This window comes from Dermacentor andersoni, chromosome 6 (assembly GCF_023375885.2).
Source record: "Dermacentor andersoni chromosome 6, qqDerAnde1_hic_scaffold, whole genome shotgun sequence".
Classification (NCBI taxonomy): Eukaryota; Metazoa; Arthropoda; class Arachnida; order Ixodida; family Ixodidae; genus Dermacentor; species Dermacentor andersoni.
The window spans coordinates 80920140-80941086 of record NC_092819.1 but is presented as its reverse complement, the minus strand read 5'-3'; the positions used below and the strand labels follow the sequence as shown (position 1 = coordinate 80941086).

The window sequence follows — 20947 nt, the reverse complement described above, 5'->3', positions numbered from 1 at the left end:
AAAACTAAGCATGGGTTGCACGAAAAGTCTGTGCATAATAGTATGCCTTGTCTACAGCAGTCCGGCTCGTACTATAGGTCAACTGGGTCCTTTCTCATGGAGAGAGCGAGAAATCAGTTCCGCTACACCTTCTCCGGCTTTTTTACTGACTCACTGCATAAACATTAGTGACAGACCTCGTACGGTCAATGCTTTATAACCGCAATAAAGACAGAGCAGGAACTTGGAGGATAACAATGAGGCTTGTGAGGAAACCGCGCGACAGCGCGACCGGTGATTGGAAACAGCCATATAAGGGTCGACAACAACAAAACTGACGACGATAGAGCGCCGACGATGACGACGAGAGTGCCTGAAGCCGCCGAGGTGGCTTAGCGGCTATGGCTTTGCACTACTAAAACCTACGGCGCGGAATCGGATCCCGGCCACGGCGGCAGCATTTCGATGGGGGTGAAATGCAGAAACGCCCGTCTACCGTACATTCGGTGCACGTTAAAGAACCCCAGGTCGACAAAATCAACCCAGTGTCCCCCACTGCGGCGTGCCTGATAATCAAATCGTGGTTTTGACACGTAAAGCCCCAGAATTTAACAGTAGCTGAAATTATCTGCACAAGTAATAACATCACCATGTGTACTAGAAGTACTGGGCAAATACGCCCAGGAATAATGCTAGGGGCGTTGTCAACGAGGCGCCTTCAGCAAAAGGCAAACATCTTAAATACATTTTTGCGGGACTTGTGTTCGATCAATGTTTGTGATAAGTGGCGCTGTGCCGTGATGTTTGATGTAGCGCATTAATGTTATGTACTGTGTAATGACCTATAATTGAGCTCTATGTATGAAAATTCTATGCTTGTCAGTGTGTAGATGGATGACTACTACACCAGTGCTTCAAGACTCCATATTGCGTCGAGCGTTTGAGTCGTGACGTGGACAGACATGCGATGCTTATTACACACACCCTTTATTAATAATATCCTTATATTATAACATTAAAGTTGGTTGATTAAGTATTTTATTAAGCTTTTTTTTTTTGTAAAGAAAGACAAGTGGACCAAGCGAAGTATTTTCTTCCTCGATCTTTCCACAACAACGCACTTTGGATAAAACAAAAGAGACGACGATGGCTGATAGAAGCACGATGACGGCTGCCTAACACCAGCACATGGCAGTTCCAATAATGCGGACATCACCAACCCAACAACCAATCGTTCGTGCAGGATTCAGAATCGCGCGTCCCGCTTTATTCTATGTAATCACTCTCGTCATGCTAGCGTAACACTCATGAAGCATACCCTCAGCATACCGGATCTTTCAGTACGTCGCGCATGTAGTCGCCTCTGCATTTTCCAGAAGATTTACCACAACCCGGTATTGAAAGCGAAACTGTTAACACCTCCTTCTTACTTTTCATCCCGCAGCGATCCCCTTCACAAAGTTTCCGTGCCATCTTCTTGTACGAACGCGTACTATTACTCGTTTTTTTCCTCGTACGTGCAATGACTGTAACCACCTTTCCGCATCGGTCGCCACTATTACAGACGCATCTAGGTTCAAGACTGCTCTTCTCAATGCCATTTAACGATTTCTTTATTGTTTGTTCTGAATTTCCTTTCTGTTTGTGTACCACTGCTATCTGTAGCGCCTACGTGGGCCTTGAAAGTATGTAAAATACATAAATAAATAAATAATACGCTCTTTTTCTGGTGGCTTCTCCGCTGCCCCCCCCCCTCCCAATTACGGTAGCATCAGTGACAGCTACACATTACGAAATGCCCTAAATAGCCGTGGCTGCAAAAAAAAAAAAAAAAAAACTACGTAACCTTCAGTCAAAATTCTTTCAGTGGACTATGCCGCGTATGCGAACTATACAAGGTGTCCCAACTCTCATGCAACCAAGATTCTAAAATATGCAAATGTCACGTAGCTGGACAGAACCAAGACCATGTTGTTTCGCATCGCTTGGAGATACTCAGACAATTTTTTGTCACTTCGCCTAATTACAACATTACTCTAAATTTTTTATTAATCAACTTTACAAATAGTATAATTAGATGAAAAGTATCAATTAGACAATAGTAGAGGAACATGGAAATCTCTCTATACGGCTTTATGCTGCTCAATACGTGCTACACGAAAGTGTTTCCCGAGCGTTAAAAAATATGACTACGAGTACACGCAAAGTTCCTCGAGCGACCAGTCTCGCGGCCTTACGTTACTGAAAACGTAGTCAGTTGTGAAAACATGAGCACATACGTGATGTCCTATTACGGCCTGTTTTCGATACCGGCTATCGCTCCTTGTGCATTCAAGACGAAGTACTCAACTGCTGGGTAGCTCTTACCTTTGCCTCATGCGAACTCCCCCCTTTTCTTCTTTTTCTGGTAAACAACTTTAGAATTTCTCCCGAAGGCGAAACAGTTAAGGCGACAGCAACATTTAACGTTTCATTCGAGTCCCTCACCCGGTATTCTAACAATATGACCAGCGACAGCAACAACAAACATCTAAGCTTGACGTTTGCTCTCCGTTGTACGCAGACGAGTTTATGCATCACAGTGTGGTATCCCCACAGGTTATCATCAGGATCACTATAGCGCATGTCTCTGCGACGCTCAAGCCGGTAGTGGAAGACTGACCGCTGCCCCATTTTTACAGCAGGGCTTATGGAGGAGGGAAGCATGGCGGCCACTTCACTTGGTTTCAGGCACGTAGCCAAAGGGGGGCCCGCCCATGCCACCACTTCAGACACACTATCCTAAAGCGTCGCCAAATCAATGTTAAGACTTGACAGCCATTCGGCGGTCAACATTTCGTTGCCTTTTTCACTCCTTTTGGATGGCGGTAGTTATCGGCGGCTCCTGGGATGTGAAGGCCAGTTTCCTCATCAATTCGGTGCCCGCGCGATTAACTCCAGATGCATTCAGTTGTCACCGTCTATTCAACGGTCACGAGCATCGTTGTTGCTTCGTTAGTTCAACCTTCTTCGTCTAGACTGATCGAGGGATCAGGAAAGGGATTCTGTTCGTGGTCAGCTTGTCTGTACGCAGGTGGAACGAGTTGCGGCCAGAGAAAATGCCAATTGGGTTTAACTTTTCTTTTTGTTTCATTATTTCATCGAGTGACGGCTCGCCGCTACGTTGACAGCTTCTCGGAACCATATACCCGTTATATGGGTTAGATAAGGTGGAAAATAAAATAATGCGAAACAGCGTCCATCATCAAACCCTACAATAACCCTTAAACACATAGGCAATATGACTCGTCTTGTTTTTTCCTCATTGTACAGCACTTTTCGTGCAAAAGTGGCAACTGGAAAGAAGAGTCTCAAGGAGTTGAGAAATTAAGTGATCTACTAAGGGAGAGGGCCGAGACAACAGCCAAACAGGAAGGAAAATCGAAAATTACCAAATTTAACCGTTGTTTGTGAAAACATTTATGAATCAACATCTTTTATTTAAAGAGGAAGCAGTGATGACGCCGTCAGAAGTGGAGGACAGTTCCGTGTGTTAATGACGCTTCTACAGTTATCATTCGAGCCGCATAACGTAGCCGTTTCTATGCAGTGCTTATGTAGGCGTTTTTCTAACCTTCCGCGGTGGGCGCAGTACGTGTAGAATCGCAGCTTCCTGCGCCATATGCGGTTTTACGCGACTGGCGGCCACGTATCGTTACGTAACTTCGCAAATAAAAATACGAGTCGGTTGTGGCACTTCTGTCAGAGCAGTAAACAAGGGATCCAAAAGAACTGTGATTGTTTCGCAAATATATATTACTGTATAATTCTTCCAGAGCTAATTAAAAAAACACTGCTATAGTCGGATGCAACTTAAGTCTCCAATGAAGCCCCGCCCACACCCTCATAACCGCCAGCCGCTGTTTCTCCGCGAGGCTGCAAATAATTCGTACTTCAAACTTTTTCTATTACCCAAATAAGGTGGTAAATACAAAAATAAAATTATTAGCGCGTAATTTTATACCTCTTCCCCCGCCTATTCTAGTGAAATGACAAATGCCTAATTCTTTATTGAACTGAAATAAAGTGCTTGCTTCGCTGCAACTATGAACTATATTGTCAAATTTCACTTCAGTTGGCAGTGAAGTTTCATGAGTAAAACGGGTGCAGCAGTGAAATGAACTGCACCGCACACTTTTGAAGACTCCATGCATTTTGTCCATGTCTGTTGCACACCTCATTGCTTCTGCCGATGAAAAGACTCTTCAAGAACAGCAGACGCTCCGGATGCATCAAGTACGACACCATATTGAAAAGGCCGCATGACGACGATTTTGTTTGCTTATGTGATTGACTAACCTAACTCCGCGCGGTCCGTGTGCCTTTGTTGCCAACTGGTGTTTCTTTTTTTAAGTTCTATTCTACGAAAGTAATCTTTATTATACACTTATGCTTCTTTACTTCTTTACTTCTTCGCTTCTGCGCTTCTTTCCTGCGCGAGTCCATTTGACGTGGTTCTTTGTTTGCCAAGTAAAGGAGAGGTGTATATAGCACAGACGTACGTGTAAAATACACCTTATTTCATTTCTCTTTTGTGGGTTTACGCGTTTTTATGGCGAATAGTGAGCGTTATTGACATTTGTATTAGTAAAGGTACCCCCCCCCCCCCTCATTTGAATAGAAAAGTTACCTTGGGGTGCCCCCCCCCGAAAGAAATCCTGGGTACGTGCCTGCTTGGTTTTGTTGGTTTTGCAGTCAAGCGCACTGTGTGTCGCTGGCATCTCTACATACGAGGTCTGTTAGAAAAGTATCCGACCTTTTTTTTTTTTTTTTTTTTGCGGACACCTAATGGATATGAAACAGGCTCGCTTGCATCAGCCGACATTGAATCTTCGTGCGCATGGGTGAATTTTTTCCCGCCAGCCGATAGCGTCACTCGCTGGGACGCAGCGTTTTAGTGGGGTAGTGCGCAGTGCTCTCGTCGGTTTTTTATTGCAAGGAAAATGGCGGAGCGACTGGAGCAGCGCTACTGCATTAAATTTTGCCAGAAACAGGGCGACAGCGAAGTGGAAACCATTCCGAAGATTCAGACGGTTTTCCGTGACCATGCTATGAGCAGCACACAGATTAAGGAGTGATACAACTGGTTTAAAGACGGCCGCACATCGGTGGAGAGCGAGCGACGCTCCGGTCGGCCATCAACATGCCGAAATGACCAGGTCATTGCGGAAGTGAACGCTGTGGTGATGCGAGACCGTCATGTCACTATCAGAGAAATTGCGGAAGAGCGGGGCATCAGCACTTCTTCTGCACATTCCATTATGACCGAAGATTTGGCCATGAAGAGAGTTGCGGCGAAATTCGTGCCGAAGCTGCTCAGGGTGGAGCAAGAGTAACTTCGTGTTGAAGTCTCACAGGACATGCTGGATTCCACAAACAGTGACCCCGACTTCATGAATACCATAATCACTGCTGACGAGTCTTGGGTGTACGGGCACAACCTGGAAACCAAATCCCAGTCCTCACAGAGGAAGCATTCCACGTCACCAAGACCAAAGAAGGCCTGCCAAGGGCGCAGCAACGTCAAAGTGATGCTGAGTGCTTTCTCTGACTCCCGCGGTGTGGAACACCACGAGTACGCACCACAGCGTCAAACAATCACCAAAGAGTACTACAGGGATGTCCTCCGTGGCCTACGTGATGCTGTGCGGCGCAAGAAACCAGAGTTGTGGTCAACAGGAAACTGGCGCATCCATCACGAAAATGCTCGTGCACATTCCTCGCACTTGGTCCAGACTTTTTGGCGGAGAACCAGACTCCTGTAGTTCAACAGGCTCCTCACTCTCCTGTTATGGCCCCCTGCGACTTCTGTTTCCCAAAATCAAGAGGCCATTGAAAGGAGCGTGATTTCAGACAAGAGAGGACATTATGGCTGCGAGGACAGCTGAGCTAAACTCCATTCCGAAAGTGGCCTTCTCGGAATGCTTCCAACAATGCTAGCACCGCTGGCAGAACACTCTTTTCTCCCCTTACCCCTCCCCCGTGCAGTACTGTTGAGGTGACCTCCTAAGCGAGAGACAGTTACGCTACTGCACTTATATTTTCTTTTCCCATTTCAAATTCACTTACTACTAATACTCCCAAGGATACTACTTTGAGCGTGATTAGGTTTCCAACGCTCTAGTTATGCCAGTTTATTTTATTCGGTCAAAGGTCGGATATGTTCTAACAGACCTCGTATATTCTAACCCGCCGGGCGCACGCCACTCGTGCACGTTTTTTTTTTTTTTTTTTCTGTAATAGGAACCGGACGCACAAGCTTTCCGTAATGACAGCAGCGCCAGATGGCACAGTCGTTATTCCGTTTCAGACATCAGGTTCAACGCTGTGGAAGCTACGCAAGAAGTTTGGTAACAAAAATTTATCACTCCGCGCGTTCCGTCCATGCTTTACTGCAAGCCATCGGCGTTCGCTCGCACGAGCATGCACCTGAGGCTGTCGCGACGGTCTGCAAATAAGAAACCCGAAAAGAAAAACACATAAAAACACATCAATCTGAGGTACTAGCAGCCGTATACCGCAGTTAGTTTTTAACGATTGCAACTGTTTTCATTTATTACTGAGCCTGCGTAAACAACAGTTTTCCACTATTCCCAGTAAACCAACGATATCTTGTCAACATACAGGTATGATCCATTTGCCCACGTATAACATCTAAAGGACGTCTTACTAGCAACCATTTTGCCACTATCAAGTACCCGACTTCTTGCTGACGTTCAGTCTACGTTATAGTTAGACTCTTTATGGACATTACATACAGAAGTCGTAACCGCTGTGGTGGCTTAGCGGCTATGTTGTTGCGCTGCTAAGCTCCATGTCGCGGGATCAAGTCCCGGACACGGCGGATGTATTTCAACAGAGGCGAAATGCAAGAACGTCGGTGTCCTGTGCATTGGCGGCCCATTAAAGATCCTCTTTCAACATCAAGGTATGATCCATTCACCCACGTATAACCTCTAAAAGACGTCTTACTAGCAACTATTTTGCTACTATGAAGTTCCCGACGTCTTGCTGACGTTCAGTCTACTTTATAATTAGACTCTTTATGGACATTACATGCAGAAGTCGTAACCGCCGTGGTGGCTTAGCGGCTATGTTGTTACGATGCTAAGCTCCATGTCGCGGGATGAAATCCCCGACGCGGCACACGTATTTCAATAGGGGCGAAATGCAAAACCTTCCGTGTCCTGTGCATTGGGGGCACATTGAAGATCCCCAGGTGGTCAAAATTAATCAGGAGTCCCTCACTACGGCGTGACTCAATCAAATCGTAGTTTTGGCACACGGAACCCCAGAATCCATTCATTCAACTGACTTCGCATAGATGTACCCGCTACGTCATATCGGTTGACTGCATGGGAAATTTTCTTGGTGATTTATTTAAAATGCCGTAGCGATTGGGAGGTGTAATTAAAGTTCGAAGCTAAACTTTAATGCGATAAGATTTTTCATAACGCTAAATTTACCGAGCTTTATTGTGCACGAATTGCCATTCACATTGAATGTGGTACCTATGTTTTGCACAATAGGTGGAACTATAGGCTCAGGTTAGAAAGTGAAAGCTTGCCGAAAATTCTCCGGAAAATTCTGTTCCGGAACGGGGTAGCCCGTGGCTATCGTGTTGCGTTGCCGATCACATGACATCTAATTAAATTAAATGATGGGGTTTTACGTGCCAAAACCACTTTCTGATTATGAGGCACGCCGTAGTGGAGGACTCCGGAAATTTTGACTACCTGGGGTTCTTTACGTGCACCTAAATCTAAGTACACGGGTGTTTTCGCATTTCGCCCCCATCGAAATGCGGCCGCTGTGGCCGGGATTCGATCACGCGACCTCGTGCTCAGCAGCCCCACACCATAGCCACTGAGCAACCACGGCGGGTCATGACATCTAATGCATGTTGTAACATGACAAAATCATTTTTGACAACACACGAACAGTCGTCCCCAGCCCCATTGGCCGTTTCATTTCTTCAGCGTCCCTACAACACAATTATGTTTTCTCATTTGTCGAAATTATAGTTCGAAACTATCATGTTTGCATATAATGTGCATACATCTACTCTGCCTATCTTCATATACACTTTACTCTTAAAACTTGCGTTAGCTATAAATATGCTCCGTCTGCCAGGCGAGAGGCCCAGGAGAATGAGCACGCGTTCAGCTTCCTCGTCGCGGACGTTGTACTCATGTGTGCGCGCAATGTATCTGATCTTGCTGTTTGAGCGTTCTGCCGCACAGCGACTGCTGTGCGAACATTATAATGAATTTGTCTTTCACAGTACATTTGCTGTGACACCTGCAATAACAGCGCCTTAGCGTTAACTGAAAGAAATATCCACTAGATGTTACGCAGACCCCTGCATGCTCCAAGCAAGCTTCTATTAGAGGTGACGTATGTCCAGTTGGGATATCCTTACAACGTTACAGCAACGTGATGTGGATGGGACTTAGATTATCCGTGGTACGCATTTGTAATGTTGTTTAGACAAACTTATATATATATATATATATATATATATATATATATATATATATATATATATAGATTGCGTGCAATGTCTAAAACATGTTTTACGATAATCTACGGAACATACATGGTTGTCTGAGCCAGAAAAGCTTGAACTATTTGTAAGTGCGAACAACTATCCCGGGCCTCCCCAGCGATGCACCAGATTTCTGAAACAAAGTGTACATAGCGGGAGAATCACTTCGTGCAAGAAACGTTGCGCATTCACGACGCCCTCTAGCCAGCGCTTATCTCGATGGAAACGTTTCCACGTTCTACGTAGATACATGGTACCATAAAGTTTCCTACAAAAATTACTAGAGGGAACTCTGGCGCTGCAGTCGTTGTCCTACCATGGGAATGATGGGAAGTACATGGATTTGTCTGATCTTCGTGCTTGTGGATTCAGACGTTCTTGTAACTTTGTATATTAGGCTATATAAATCTTATTGCCGTATCTTTCAGCGCAATCTATATTCTTCGAAGTGCAGAAGACGCCGGGAACGCATACAATTGGTATTCATTGCAACGATTGAGCTTGTCCAGGTGGCCAAATCGAAACGCGCCAAGCGTCTCAAGGCACTGGCATGCCCACAATAAATTCATAAGGGCGTTTCATTCGCTTGTCGATACATGCGTCCGTGGCTTATTGGTTTCAGTATCAGGCTTCTTTGCTAGAGTCCCTGTGTTCGAATCCTGCCGTAGGGCAATTTTAATTATGTTTATTTAATGGTTTATTGCGCAATACGCTGTTGAAAATGACGAGTTTCCAAAGTCACAAAGCCGTTTGAAGCCAAAAATGACGAAGTTTAGGCAAATCCATGTACTTCCCATAATTCCCATGCTGGGACAACCATTCTCATTGCAGCTCCCGTAGACACTAGCGCCAGAGTTCCATCTAGTAATTTTTGTAGGAAACTCTATGCATGGTACAACTGTGCACGCCGTGTCATGGCTAGTCTGGAGGCTCGGATGTTGTGCCTGGGCAATTGTGCGCACTAGGCCGGCCGTGGCCATGCGCGTTCACACGCTGACGTGGATTGGGCAATGCTTTATCTGGTTCAGGCGAGCACAGAGTTCGCGCGAGGCATCGAACAAACGCTAGTCTGTTGCCGTTCAGAAAATGGTCTCGTTTCCGTCATAGCGCAAGCGGCTGGTGTCGGCAGACCTTGAAGGAATCTGAATAACTTGTTTTATCTAAGGACCTTCGAGCTGAAGTAGCCGCAACGCTATCTGGCCAGTAGCCGGTGCCTATATTATGACAGCGATGTGAAAACGCGTCTCGAGCATCCATACAATTCCTATCGCAATAAAAATTGCCGAACTGGCCCCTTCATTTAATGACGCCGGCGTTAGCATCAAACGAAGTGCAGTTTCCATCTTCAGCCGGACCACAGGAGTCTAGAATCAGCGCTTCGCTTATATCTATGTGTGTTATCACTAGCCATAATAATTACTTTCAGTATAAGATGAGCACGGCACTGCTTCGGCTGATAGTTGACACGGTTATAATGCCTGGCGGAGGTTTAGTCCTATGTATTAGAGGTTTAGTGTTCTACTTTTGGAAGGGCCAAGTGCACATTGATTGGCTTTTTCTGTGTTACATGAATACACCACCTACTAGAGATACACAGATACTCTCCCAACATTACGGCACCACAACTTCAACATCTGACGTAGATAGGTGACGTAACCGTCACCACTAGATGAGTTATTATCCATTCAGGTGACTGATGGATAATAAAATATTATAGCAAGACGCTGAGATATGGTGGCCGAACGCCAACAGACGAGAGACCAAGAAAGAAAGGTTGAACACGTTCGTCCCTCATATGTTGGCGACTGGTAGTCAAGGCAAATGTAGGCCAGCTTGCCCAGCTTTCGGTTCTTTTGTCCATGTGATGATGTCAGCCAGATTTCTCTTGGGTCGACATCTAGCCACCACCTACAAAGTAATTTTCTCGGATTTGCCAGTCATCCAGCCATGTTGTAGTTACAGTGGTCACATTATTAGCCGCACACTATCTTGCACGCTTTACGACTGGTGATGTCGTATGTGAATATAAATCAGCTTATCAGAACGCAATAACAACTTGTTTAGCCTCTGTGTCATAGTTGTCATGTTTCGCTTGTACGTTTGTGTATTATGCTGCGGAAAATTATGATAAACTGCAGAACGACCCCGTTTATAGTACTCTTGCAGTCAGAATTAACTAAATTTGCCACTCACACATCAGTGACCTTGCACGTCACGCTTCTCACCTTGGTATAAGGGCCTGTGTAAGTGGTTTCTCTACCTTTGCCGAATTGCAAACGTGAAGCATTTTTATCAAGTATCGTCTCTTCTTAGAAACTAAATCATCATTGGAAGTACTTTGGAATTCCTTGCACTACATATACACATAAGTCAAAAATGTGGAATTGAGTGCGCTGCTCTTTTTCCCCCTACTAGCTAACATCTACCAATGCCATTGCAGGGCACTCTATGTGAAATGGTCTTCACGGTTATGAAGCTCCACATGTACCGAGTGCCTGAGCATGGTGTACTTAAACGACAGAAATATTTCTTGACAAAAATACTACTTCTGTCTTTCAATCACCAGTGTCATTAATAAAATAAAGGTCACGTGCGAGCCATGAGTGGAAATTTATTCGCTTTAGGAGAGAGCATAGCCTCTCTCCAAGTGTGCAACATACATTGTTAGTAACAAAAACAGAGCACAGACACGTACACACAAAAACGTCAAAAAATATATCGTACTCAGGCACTGGCACTTAGAAGCGTGAGTCACAGTTTGCAAGCGTAGCAAGCCCTAAAGAGCAATGCACAATTAACGCCCGCATTTATATCGTTCAAGCGTTTTCTACTTGTGTAAGCAGAACCACTCGATGTAGTTGCCACGGCAAAGCGTTCATTAGACAACACGGTGCTGCAAAGATATACAGAAACAACAAAGCAATATGCTAGGTTCCATCAAGTCACCATTTCAGAAACTAAGTATGAAACCCCAGTGATCTTGATCTGCTGATGCTGCAGAAGCATTTTACTGCTACAAAATGAACATGTAGCAGTTACCCTCGCATTAAAAAAAAATGAACATGTATACGTATCTTGATAACAGAAAATGAGGTCAGTGTTAATATTTGGGGATTATTCAGATATCTTTCGGTTCTTCACAACCTTTCTCCATGCTGTCATTTCCTCTTGTAAAACTATATCCCAACTGTGATAATTCCAGCATATATCCTATGCTCTCCAGTACAAGCTAAACATTATGTTACTACAAAAGATGATTTGGGAGGGAGAGAGGCTAACCAAATGCTATAGTGACAGCAAGCTGTTAAGAAGTGCAGTGTAGTATCACATATCTGCAATACAATAGTGCATGAAGCGGCATGTTGCTGTTGCCGTGATGAGCAAGCGTATGTTGAAATGAAGTGCATAAAAGCATTAGTGGATACCAAGAAAAATGTCAGATTACTAATGAAGCAATGACAAACACTGCCAGACAGTCATCACAGTGAGTCACACAAAAAATTGGCATAAGAATCAATTGCATTGCTTCAGCATACATAGGGCTTCCTCAGCATAGAATGCAATACATAGAGACACATTCTGTTAAAGCACTCGGCATTCACAAAAGGTTTTCACAATTAGTCCGCGATACATATTATATTAAACTCTGCTCAGTATATACAACAGTTGGCTGAAGGGGCAACACTAAGCAATATGACAAGTATGTAATGTGCTACACAACACTTCACAAGGCGCCTTTTATCACTTTAAGCAGTAGTGAAGTGCATATACGTTACTTGTGTTTGTGTTGCTAGGTGCACGAAAATGCATGTTGTGCATGTATACTAGACTTCGATTGAAGATCTTCAACATCTTTCCCTGTTGTGTACAGGCAAAGAACGCATCGGATTGTCGATGAAGTTGCACGGCTGCCAGCGCCGGGTAACTTTTCTCTTCATAAAGGCCATGCTGGTGACTTAGTAAAGGCTTCAACTTTAGACATATGTAGGAATTCTCGATACGCTGAAAAGTCTGTGGGTATCACGCTTTAGGCTCCATAAATTTCTACTTATATTAGTGTCAGAAATAGGAAGTTTGTGACCTCTCGTCTGCTTAGCTCCACAGGTGTGTCTTTCTGTGTTTCCAAGCTAAATTGACATAAAGATATGTCACAATGCCATATTACCAATCATAAACAAGAAAATTGAAGTATTAAAATTTTCTAAATTCTAAGAAAATGTTTCTTCTCAATGCATGACACCATTAACAGTGCATATATGGTTTAAGTACTTGCAATGAGCAGTGGTGCATTTAGGAAAACCTTTATTGTTGCCTGTAGATACAAAAACATGCAACTTTCTTGCCTGTAAAGTAAGTCAGGGGAAAAAGAGCAAGCTTCATTAACCCGCTAAAGAACAACTGGGGAAGCAGACATCATAGGAATAGAAATAAAGCAACAGTTCCCTTGAAGAACCCAACAGCGTCAGCAGATGCTGTCAACCTTGTTATCCATGACCTCATTTCTCATGAAATTACATATTAAAGTGTTGCAAAAAGTGGTCAGTTTGCTTCCACGCCTGTTTATATCAGATGAAAAGTTGACAGCATCTCTGAGCACGTGGCAAAGCTTAGCACCAGAGAAAGAATTCAGTTCTCTGTGGGAAACATCAGCCAACGCATCACAAAAAAAGGTTCTCACAAGTGCGCTCGAATGTCCCTTCAAACATCATGTATAGATAGAACGCAATTTGTGGTTATAGCTGATATATGCACTGATATACGAGGCTCGTCGTGGAATGGTTTCTGTTGTCATTCCCTTACACTGCAAATATGTGCCAGTAGCCGTGTTAAAAAAAACTACACTCAACATAAAAGAACATAATAAGCAACATCTGCTCAAACCTGTGCTATTAGGAAGAGGCAGGCACTAGGTCACTCCTCATTTCACAATGAAGATATAGTAAGTAAACTCAGCGGGGTGGAATATAATACACTTTATTTGTTGATTTCTGCTTTCAAGTTTCTCTCTGAGAGAAGCTACTTGCGGTTGTTTGGTATGACCACGACGAACTTTGCTGAATTAGGACCATAGCGAGTGCATGAAAGTCTTCGTGTTCTTTGAGTTACTTTGTTTCGTTAGGTGTTGCATTTAATTTCGAAGTTATATCAGCTTCTGCCTAGCGCATTCGGGGCACAAGATTTCAGGTCCGTCGGTGATGAAGCCCTTGCCCACCAAAGAGTTGTTGCACATGGCGCAGATGAAGCAGTCATTGTGCCAGTTGCGGTCCTCGAAAGAGATGAAGCGCGTTCCGCCGATTCCTGCAATGACATTTACTTGTTCTGAAGCATCGCACACGACACATGGCTAGCATGTTCTGCATATGATTCCTGATTACAAGTTGCGGGTTGGCAAGCCAGCATTACTCCTTAGTATTCTGTGGACAGTTATCTAAAGTCTTACTACTTTACAGTATCACACAACAGGGGGCCTGCACGTTATATATACCACGCACATTAACTACAGCAACATATCGGTTTTTGGTATTCATTGTTGAGCTTCGTTTTTCCAAAAAGGCATGCTGCAAACAAACATGCAGAAAAAGTGAAGACTGAAAGGTGCAACCATTTCAAAAAACGAATTTTGAAAATTTGTAGCAGGTACTATTTCTTGTTTCTCTACCTTGACCCCTTGTTAAATTTCGTGTTGCTGTACCAAGTGAGAAGTTTACAGCATGCAACCCAATATGCATCGCAAACTTAATTGCAAAGTAAATGCCACCTACAAGTTGTAAACCGGCAATATCATCCTTCCACATGCCTAGTAAATGTTCTTCGTTAATTTAATAGTATTACCTTTCGAGCACATCATAAGTAAACTAATCCAACTACATGAAAAACATACACAGGGCGCTCTAAGCTTGCTCCTTCATCCTCACGAGGTTGCACAATACGAGGGCTTTATCGCTGTCATCTGACAGCCGATGTATTTAAGTGAAATTATGGTTTTGTTGCCATTTCCCTGATACCAAGCACTGATACCAATACTGCTCACGACACTTGTGATCCTAGCTTCGTGAAATAATGTGAAGTCTGCGATTTCAATTTTTATTGTCGTATGAAGCCATATAAATAAGGTTTTAAAATGACAACGTCCACAAATGCAGCAAGAAAATCAACCCAACATATTAGCGAAGAGACTCACTGAACTAAAGGGAGGAATGGCATAGCACATATATCGAGCAACTTGCAATGTTTCTTCTCTTTTTTTTTTTTCCTATATGAAATGATGACACCATCTCTCTTTTCCTCCGCCAAAAACAACTTGAAAAAAATTATCTAGATGCCAGATTGGCCAACTATATGTTTGAAGCTAATAATTTATTTTTCTCCGTTTATTAGTCATTACTGCATATACAATGTTATGTGATGAATTCTGTCGGGTCATTCTACTTGAACACTTTCATGCTGGCCTTCTACTTCATTGTCATGTTATCGTGTGAACGATGTCATATACCCAAATCTTATTTCCACGCGTTTTCTAGATGGTGCATTTGCATAATATACACAGCTATTTGTGCAACAATCACCTTTAGTACTGATTTCTTTATTGCACATTGGCGCATGCTAATTGCATTTGTTCTTTGTATTTGTTTCGTTTTTGTCACCAGCCATGTGAAGTGTGCTACATCTTGATATATATATATATATATATGTATATATATATTAAATTCTAAACAGTAATTAAACCTCTGCTTTAAAAACCCAGCAGACTCTTCTAGCAGTGTTAGGAAAAACAAACGTACCTGAATTATTCTAAACATAATCAGCTGTAATTTAAGAAAACAACTAGGCCAGAACTTCGCACTGCTACCTTAATAATATCATACTGATCTTGTGATGAATGTGACTCCTCGACAGCTCTGCGCGCGGGCGTCACAGACGCCCGCGTGAAGTAATTTTTCTATACCTTGTAGGTCTTACAAATTTGCAATCTCCCGCACCCTGTGACGCGCTCGCGTAAGCTCAGCACACCTCGGGTTTTCTGTTGGATACCTCCAAAGTAGATGGAGGCCGCCTATAACGCTGTATAGAAATGCGAGATCCGATGGTGCGATCGAGCCTCTGTCTTCGACAGCAGCATCCCAATGCTTAAACCTTAGGGGACGATCACACGCATACTTATCTCATGCCAAAGTCGCTCTTTGGAGCGTCTGGCGCGTGCGCTACGTGCCAGATTCTCGCATGCTCCCTCTTAACCACTAGCAGTGTCACACGCCGTGTTAGACTGCCCTGTCTTCGCAATCGGCCCACATTTTTCAGGCTGCAATAGCTTCGGCAATGGCCCCTCATATTTTTTTCCCACAGATAGCTACAAAGTGGTTGTAGTCCGCCTTTAATGCTATAGCATTAACGACTTGGTGCGAATCACAATAAACATTTAGTACATGGCGGAGAGAGTAGGAAACCATCACTAGGCTCCAATAGGCTTCAATCATTGATACGCACAGTTGGCAGCTGCTGTGAGATTATGAAGAGGAGAATGCAGACAAACAGAGCGGCTGCTTCTTTCTCACCAGTGATAGGCTTGGAGCAAGCGGTGCATCTCTTGGCGAACAGCTCGCCGAAGCACTCAGCGCAGTATGGCTTCTCGTCGCGTGACGTGAATCGCTGGCCGGCTAACGAGGCGCTGCAATTGGTGCAAGTGAAGCACTCCCGATGCCATGGCTCGTTGCGGTACGTCACTCCACCGCTAGTGATGATCTGTGTACCACAACAAGAATATTTACATTTCAGAGAACGGCCAAGAGTTCGTGACCTTATTGTATGAAAAAGCAATTCCAAGCAAGTTTTTTTTTATTACTCCATCATCCAAATGAGACCATCGCAGCCTGCAATCGCATCCGCGACCTTGTTCTCAGCAACAAAACGCCATAGACACTCAGGCAACGCGGCAAGTAGAAGACCAATAGAGTGACATAAATGGTTTCAGCAGTATTGCTAGAAAAAATGTAGTTTCCAGAAGAGTGAACCCCATTCGCACATCATGAGAAACCACGAAGGACCATTGACAAACAGAAGACTTCATGCTGATCGCTCATGGTACATACTGTAATACAGTCATTTAAATTAAGACCAGAGCAAACAAGGTCATTGTTAGAAAACGCATTCTAAAGGAGAAATAGTATCCGTTAAGACTGAGAGCTTATTAAGCATTATAAAACAGGGTGCAAAAAGGCAGAAGAATATATCCCCAAGATTAGCATCACTTGTACTATTTCCATTTTCTAAAATATATACTACCCACTGCAGTGGCTTGGCTGCTATGGTGTGCGCTGCTATGGTGTTGCACTGCTAATCCGGAGGTCGCGGGATCAAATACCGGACGCGGCGACCACACTTTGATGGGAGCGAAATGCAAGAACGCCCATGTACGGTGGATTGGGTGCACGTTACAGAATGCCAGGTGGTCAAAATTTTTCCGTAGTCCTCCGTTAGGACGTTTCTCATAATAAGATTGTGGTTTCGACACATAGAACCCTTGAATTTAATTTTCAATTGGTAACGATATACATGCCAGTATGAATATGTTGTTGCTTCAAATCGCTAGTTTTTGTCAGCAAATGTGAACTATGACAGCACTGAAGCGTCATAGAGCTAGCCTATTATTTAATATTATTATTATTTGTTTTGAACGCATATACACACATACACAGTTTACAGGAAAAGGAAAGCGACGAGCAGGCTGGCAACTGCCACCGGAAGGGGCACAACGCCTGCCTGCTCTTCTGAACGGATGTGACAGCAAAACACAAATGGAAGATAGGAAGGAGGGGAGGAGAGAGGAAAGGAAGAGCAACAGGACAAATCTAAAGACTAAAGTAGAACACAGTACACTACGCACGTTGTTCTGCCGAGTTTAGACTGTGCAGCCGGAATTAAAGTGACGCTGTGTCGAACAGCCTCCACAATTATCAATCACACCCATGGCTAGTTCGCTATGCGGCTAATTGTGCGCTCCACGATGAGACGCCAAGTACAGCTGCACGCAATCACGGTTTCACCGGCAGTCGGTTCACAATATAAACTACAAGGTAGATACTGGACGATTTTTGTGCACTGGCACCCTAGCTGCGTGGATAGTGAATCGAGATTGATTCATTCACTTGATGTCACGACTGTTTCAAACGCCACATCAAAGTGAAGGCCAAACTTAGCAACACTAGCATTAATATAACAACATTTAGACGCTTTCATTTAACATTCATCGAAAAAAAAAAATTCCGTGCTCTGCAGCACCTAAAGCACGAGCGATTCTTTCTGACTCTACTCTACAGCATTTTCTTAGATTTCTTTGAGCACAGCTTTCGTCAGCTTTTCCTTAACCGAATGAGCCAGTTCATGCCATAGATGGTGTAATCAAAGGTGGTGACGTAGTAGACCGATCGTGATAGTAGTGCGCGGTACACGTCCTCCGAATAGGTTTAGTGCAGCTTAATTACTTGAAGAACTGCAAGGTCGCAGCACACGCACACTTCACATTTTTCAACCAACAGAGCTAACCGATCACTTTCCCGAGCAGCATATCTCAGCAAGCCTATACCAGAAAGCGATCGTTTGACTTTCTGCTCAACGGTTTTTGCAGTCCAATAATAGCTGCCCGATTTTTCATTTCTTTTTATTTCCTGTTTACCTTCCTATTTAATTGGCCTTGCAGAACGATGTAAACAATGTTTCAAAACGATTTCACCCCAAGACGTCGTTGGTCAAAGACTATCTTCCTGAGCAAGTTGGAGGTGAGAACGGGGCGGTGTCACTGCTCATGTCTATATCGTGGCGCCCCTTGCGTGAGGGGAGTAGGCAGAGCATCGGACTGCTTAATTTGTTTGTTTTTGCTGCAACATCTTCAGGATCGGCCCAAATTTCTAAACTGCACATACATACGGAATGGGCCCAAAGGTTTTACAGTTCTCTATCCCATGGATCAGCCGAGGATAAAAAGGCTAGAAACTCTGTTCTTTCTAGCCGAATGTGTTGTTGACTTACACAAATTTATGCAAACCTGCAATTTTTATTATTTTTTTTTATTTTTGCCTGTACCTCCTCCCCCCCCCTGTAATGCCTGAATTGGCGCTGTGGGTACTAAATAAATAAAGGAATAAATAGATAAATAACACACATAACCGATGCAGGAAATTGTCGGTAAACTCGCCAACATGGAGATTGTCTTTGAAATTACAAGGGACGCTCGCCCAAATAACATAACACAGCAAGGAAAGAAACACACAAATGGGCCAGTGGACTGGAATTCGCGTACCTGGTTACACTTGATGCACCTTGTGGCAAACTTGTCCTCGTAGCAGCCGGTACAGTAAATGTCGTTGTCCCGCGGAATGAAGCTGCGGGTGCCGATCGGGTTGCTGCACACGCAGCAGCAGAAGCACTTCTCGTGCCACTGGTGGCCCTTGTACTCCATCTTCTTGGTGCCTGCAGCCGAGCCAAACACAACACTCAGATAGCGAGGAAGAAGCGAAGAAAGAACGCTTATCTCAACAACGCATCAGAATCGCAAGCACTGACGAAAAAAATTGTGAAGTCTGAAACGTGTTCCGCATATCTTATCGTTAGGCCTGTGCTGCGAAACTGGCCAATGTGCGCGAATGGTGTCATAAAAGAAAGGTACTGGATACCTATGTGCACATGTTCTTGTTTTTTTCTTGCAGTGTCTAATGCTCATTCTTAACCATGTTCTTTTGTTCCCTTTAACAGTAATAATTGAGCCAAAAAAATTCCAGTATAGGTAAGTAGTTAGCCGAAAACATTGCCAATGCAATTGACTATTTTGAACCCGTAATGGAAACATCTTCGAGGACTTAGGCATGGGGAGGAGGAAGGGAAAGGGAAGTACAGAAATTTTTCAAGAGATGCAATCACTGAACAACACATAATTTCCACTCTGTCCTGTTGTGATCAGTATTTGATTTGAAGAGGGATTAAATATAATTAAATTTAATTCTATTTGAACAGACATGATTACTGGGCAATGAAAGGGGATACGCTCAGTGTCGCCAAATAACGTTAATACAGGGAGCCGCTAATAGAGGGAATTAGCTAGATCAACGACAAAAGATTACATAAATAACGGTGCGAAGTTATCTTCCCAGAAGAAATACGCTGACATAAAAGGTATGCCCGCTGACTCACGTTCCATTCGGAATTGGCACCATAGATACTGCTCTTCTTTGCTTCGAAGCTTTCGTCTGAGAATTGTTGATGTTCTTTGCAGCAGCCCAAATGGTTGGTCATGTCAGCGAGGTGATAGCAGGGGCGTAAATGTTCTGCTTTTGACCCGGAAAACACAATATTATACTCCAGATGTAGGTTAGAACACACAGCTTGCTCGAGATAGCGCCCTGTCGATCAGTTCGCGACATTGTTAACGACTAAAACGCTAGCAAATAAAGGTATCCGATCGAAACCATTCGTACATAATTAAATAGCTAATTCATCATCTGTGGATAATACAGGCATTTGCGCTCTGCAGTACTGAAACGTATTCTCTCATTTGTGATTGCTTTAACATCCAGAAGAGAAAAAGCGACAGAAACATAATCAAACACGTAGGGCAGAAAGCTGTTGCATTCAAAGCGAAATGAATTGCCAGAGTCTCCTCGCAACGTGACATGCTTTTTTTCTTGAACATTTAGTCTTTCCAACGCCATCTCCACGTTGCAGCTTCGCAGAAGCAGCGTTGAGCCACTGAATTGTCCTACATTTCTGACAAAAAAAGGGCAAAGTAAGTGTATTTATGAAATTAAGCTCTAACGTACTTCATATCGCGAGGATGTTCATGCGTGCTGTTATTCATTTCGTCGCCCTGCACAACGAACGCTCATCCTTCGGAGAGCCTGATTGCTGAGTCTTTATGAGACCAGCCAGGAACATCAGCTGGGCCCCCCGACATGAGCTATAGCTGCAAACTTGCGTTGTATCTTCATGAAAGCCGCGTATGCTGAATGCGCCAATCTACGGCCTGCAACAAAAATAAATTAAAAATCGGCTCATTACAGAACTGTAAGACAGCCTGTAAATATTCTCACACCTGCATGTCTAAATAAAGAAAGAAATCACAATTATTTGTCTACTTTGCACGAGCCGCATGAAGATCATATTAAACGATGTCATAATAGAAAATTAGGCAGCGCTAGTTCTGGCTCTCGGCATTAGCTAAGACCGAGCCCGTGTGCGCGATCAGAACAACTTGCATATCACCCCTATGCAGCTTTCCTTCTCGTGTACTACTCAACTTCAAAGCACGCTCCTGCGCTGCTTTGGGTGAAGCTGAGGGTTTCTGACTGGCTCCGATTACTTTGCGATGGCAGACGACCGGTTGAGTGCAATTAC

General features: G+C 43.8%; 1 protein-coding gene and 1 pseudogene across 2 annotated transcripts in view; one reads left to right on the top strand and one right to left on the bottom strand.

Annotated features, from left to right (window-relative positions):
- The first annotated feature begins 4677 nt into the window (after positions 1–4677).
- On the top strand, positions 4678–7187 carry LOC140218762 (histone-lysine N-methyltransferase SETMAR-like; annotated as a pseudogene).
- Positions 7188–11157: 3970 nt separating this feature from the next.
- Lmpt (four and a half LIM domains protein limpet) overlaps positions 11158–20947 on the bottom strand; it is a 423205-nt gene continuing 413415 nt past the window's right edge. For both annotated transcript variants that reach the window (XM_050171203.3, XM_050171202.3), the window contains exons 8-10: positions 18861–19030; positions 16120–16306; positions 11158–13864 (exon numbers count right to left, since the gene is read on the bottom strand). In XM_050171203.3, the coding sequence (XP_050027160.2) occupies positions 13707–13864; positions 16120–16306; positions 18861–19030 (515 nt within the window). In that variant the 3' untranslated portion in view covers positions 11158–13706. The remainder of the gene's footprint in view (positions 13865–16119; positions 16307–18860; positions 19031–20947) is intronic.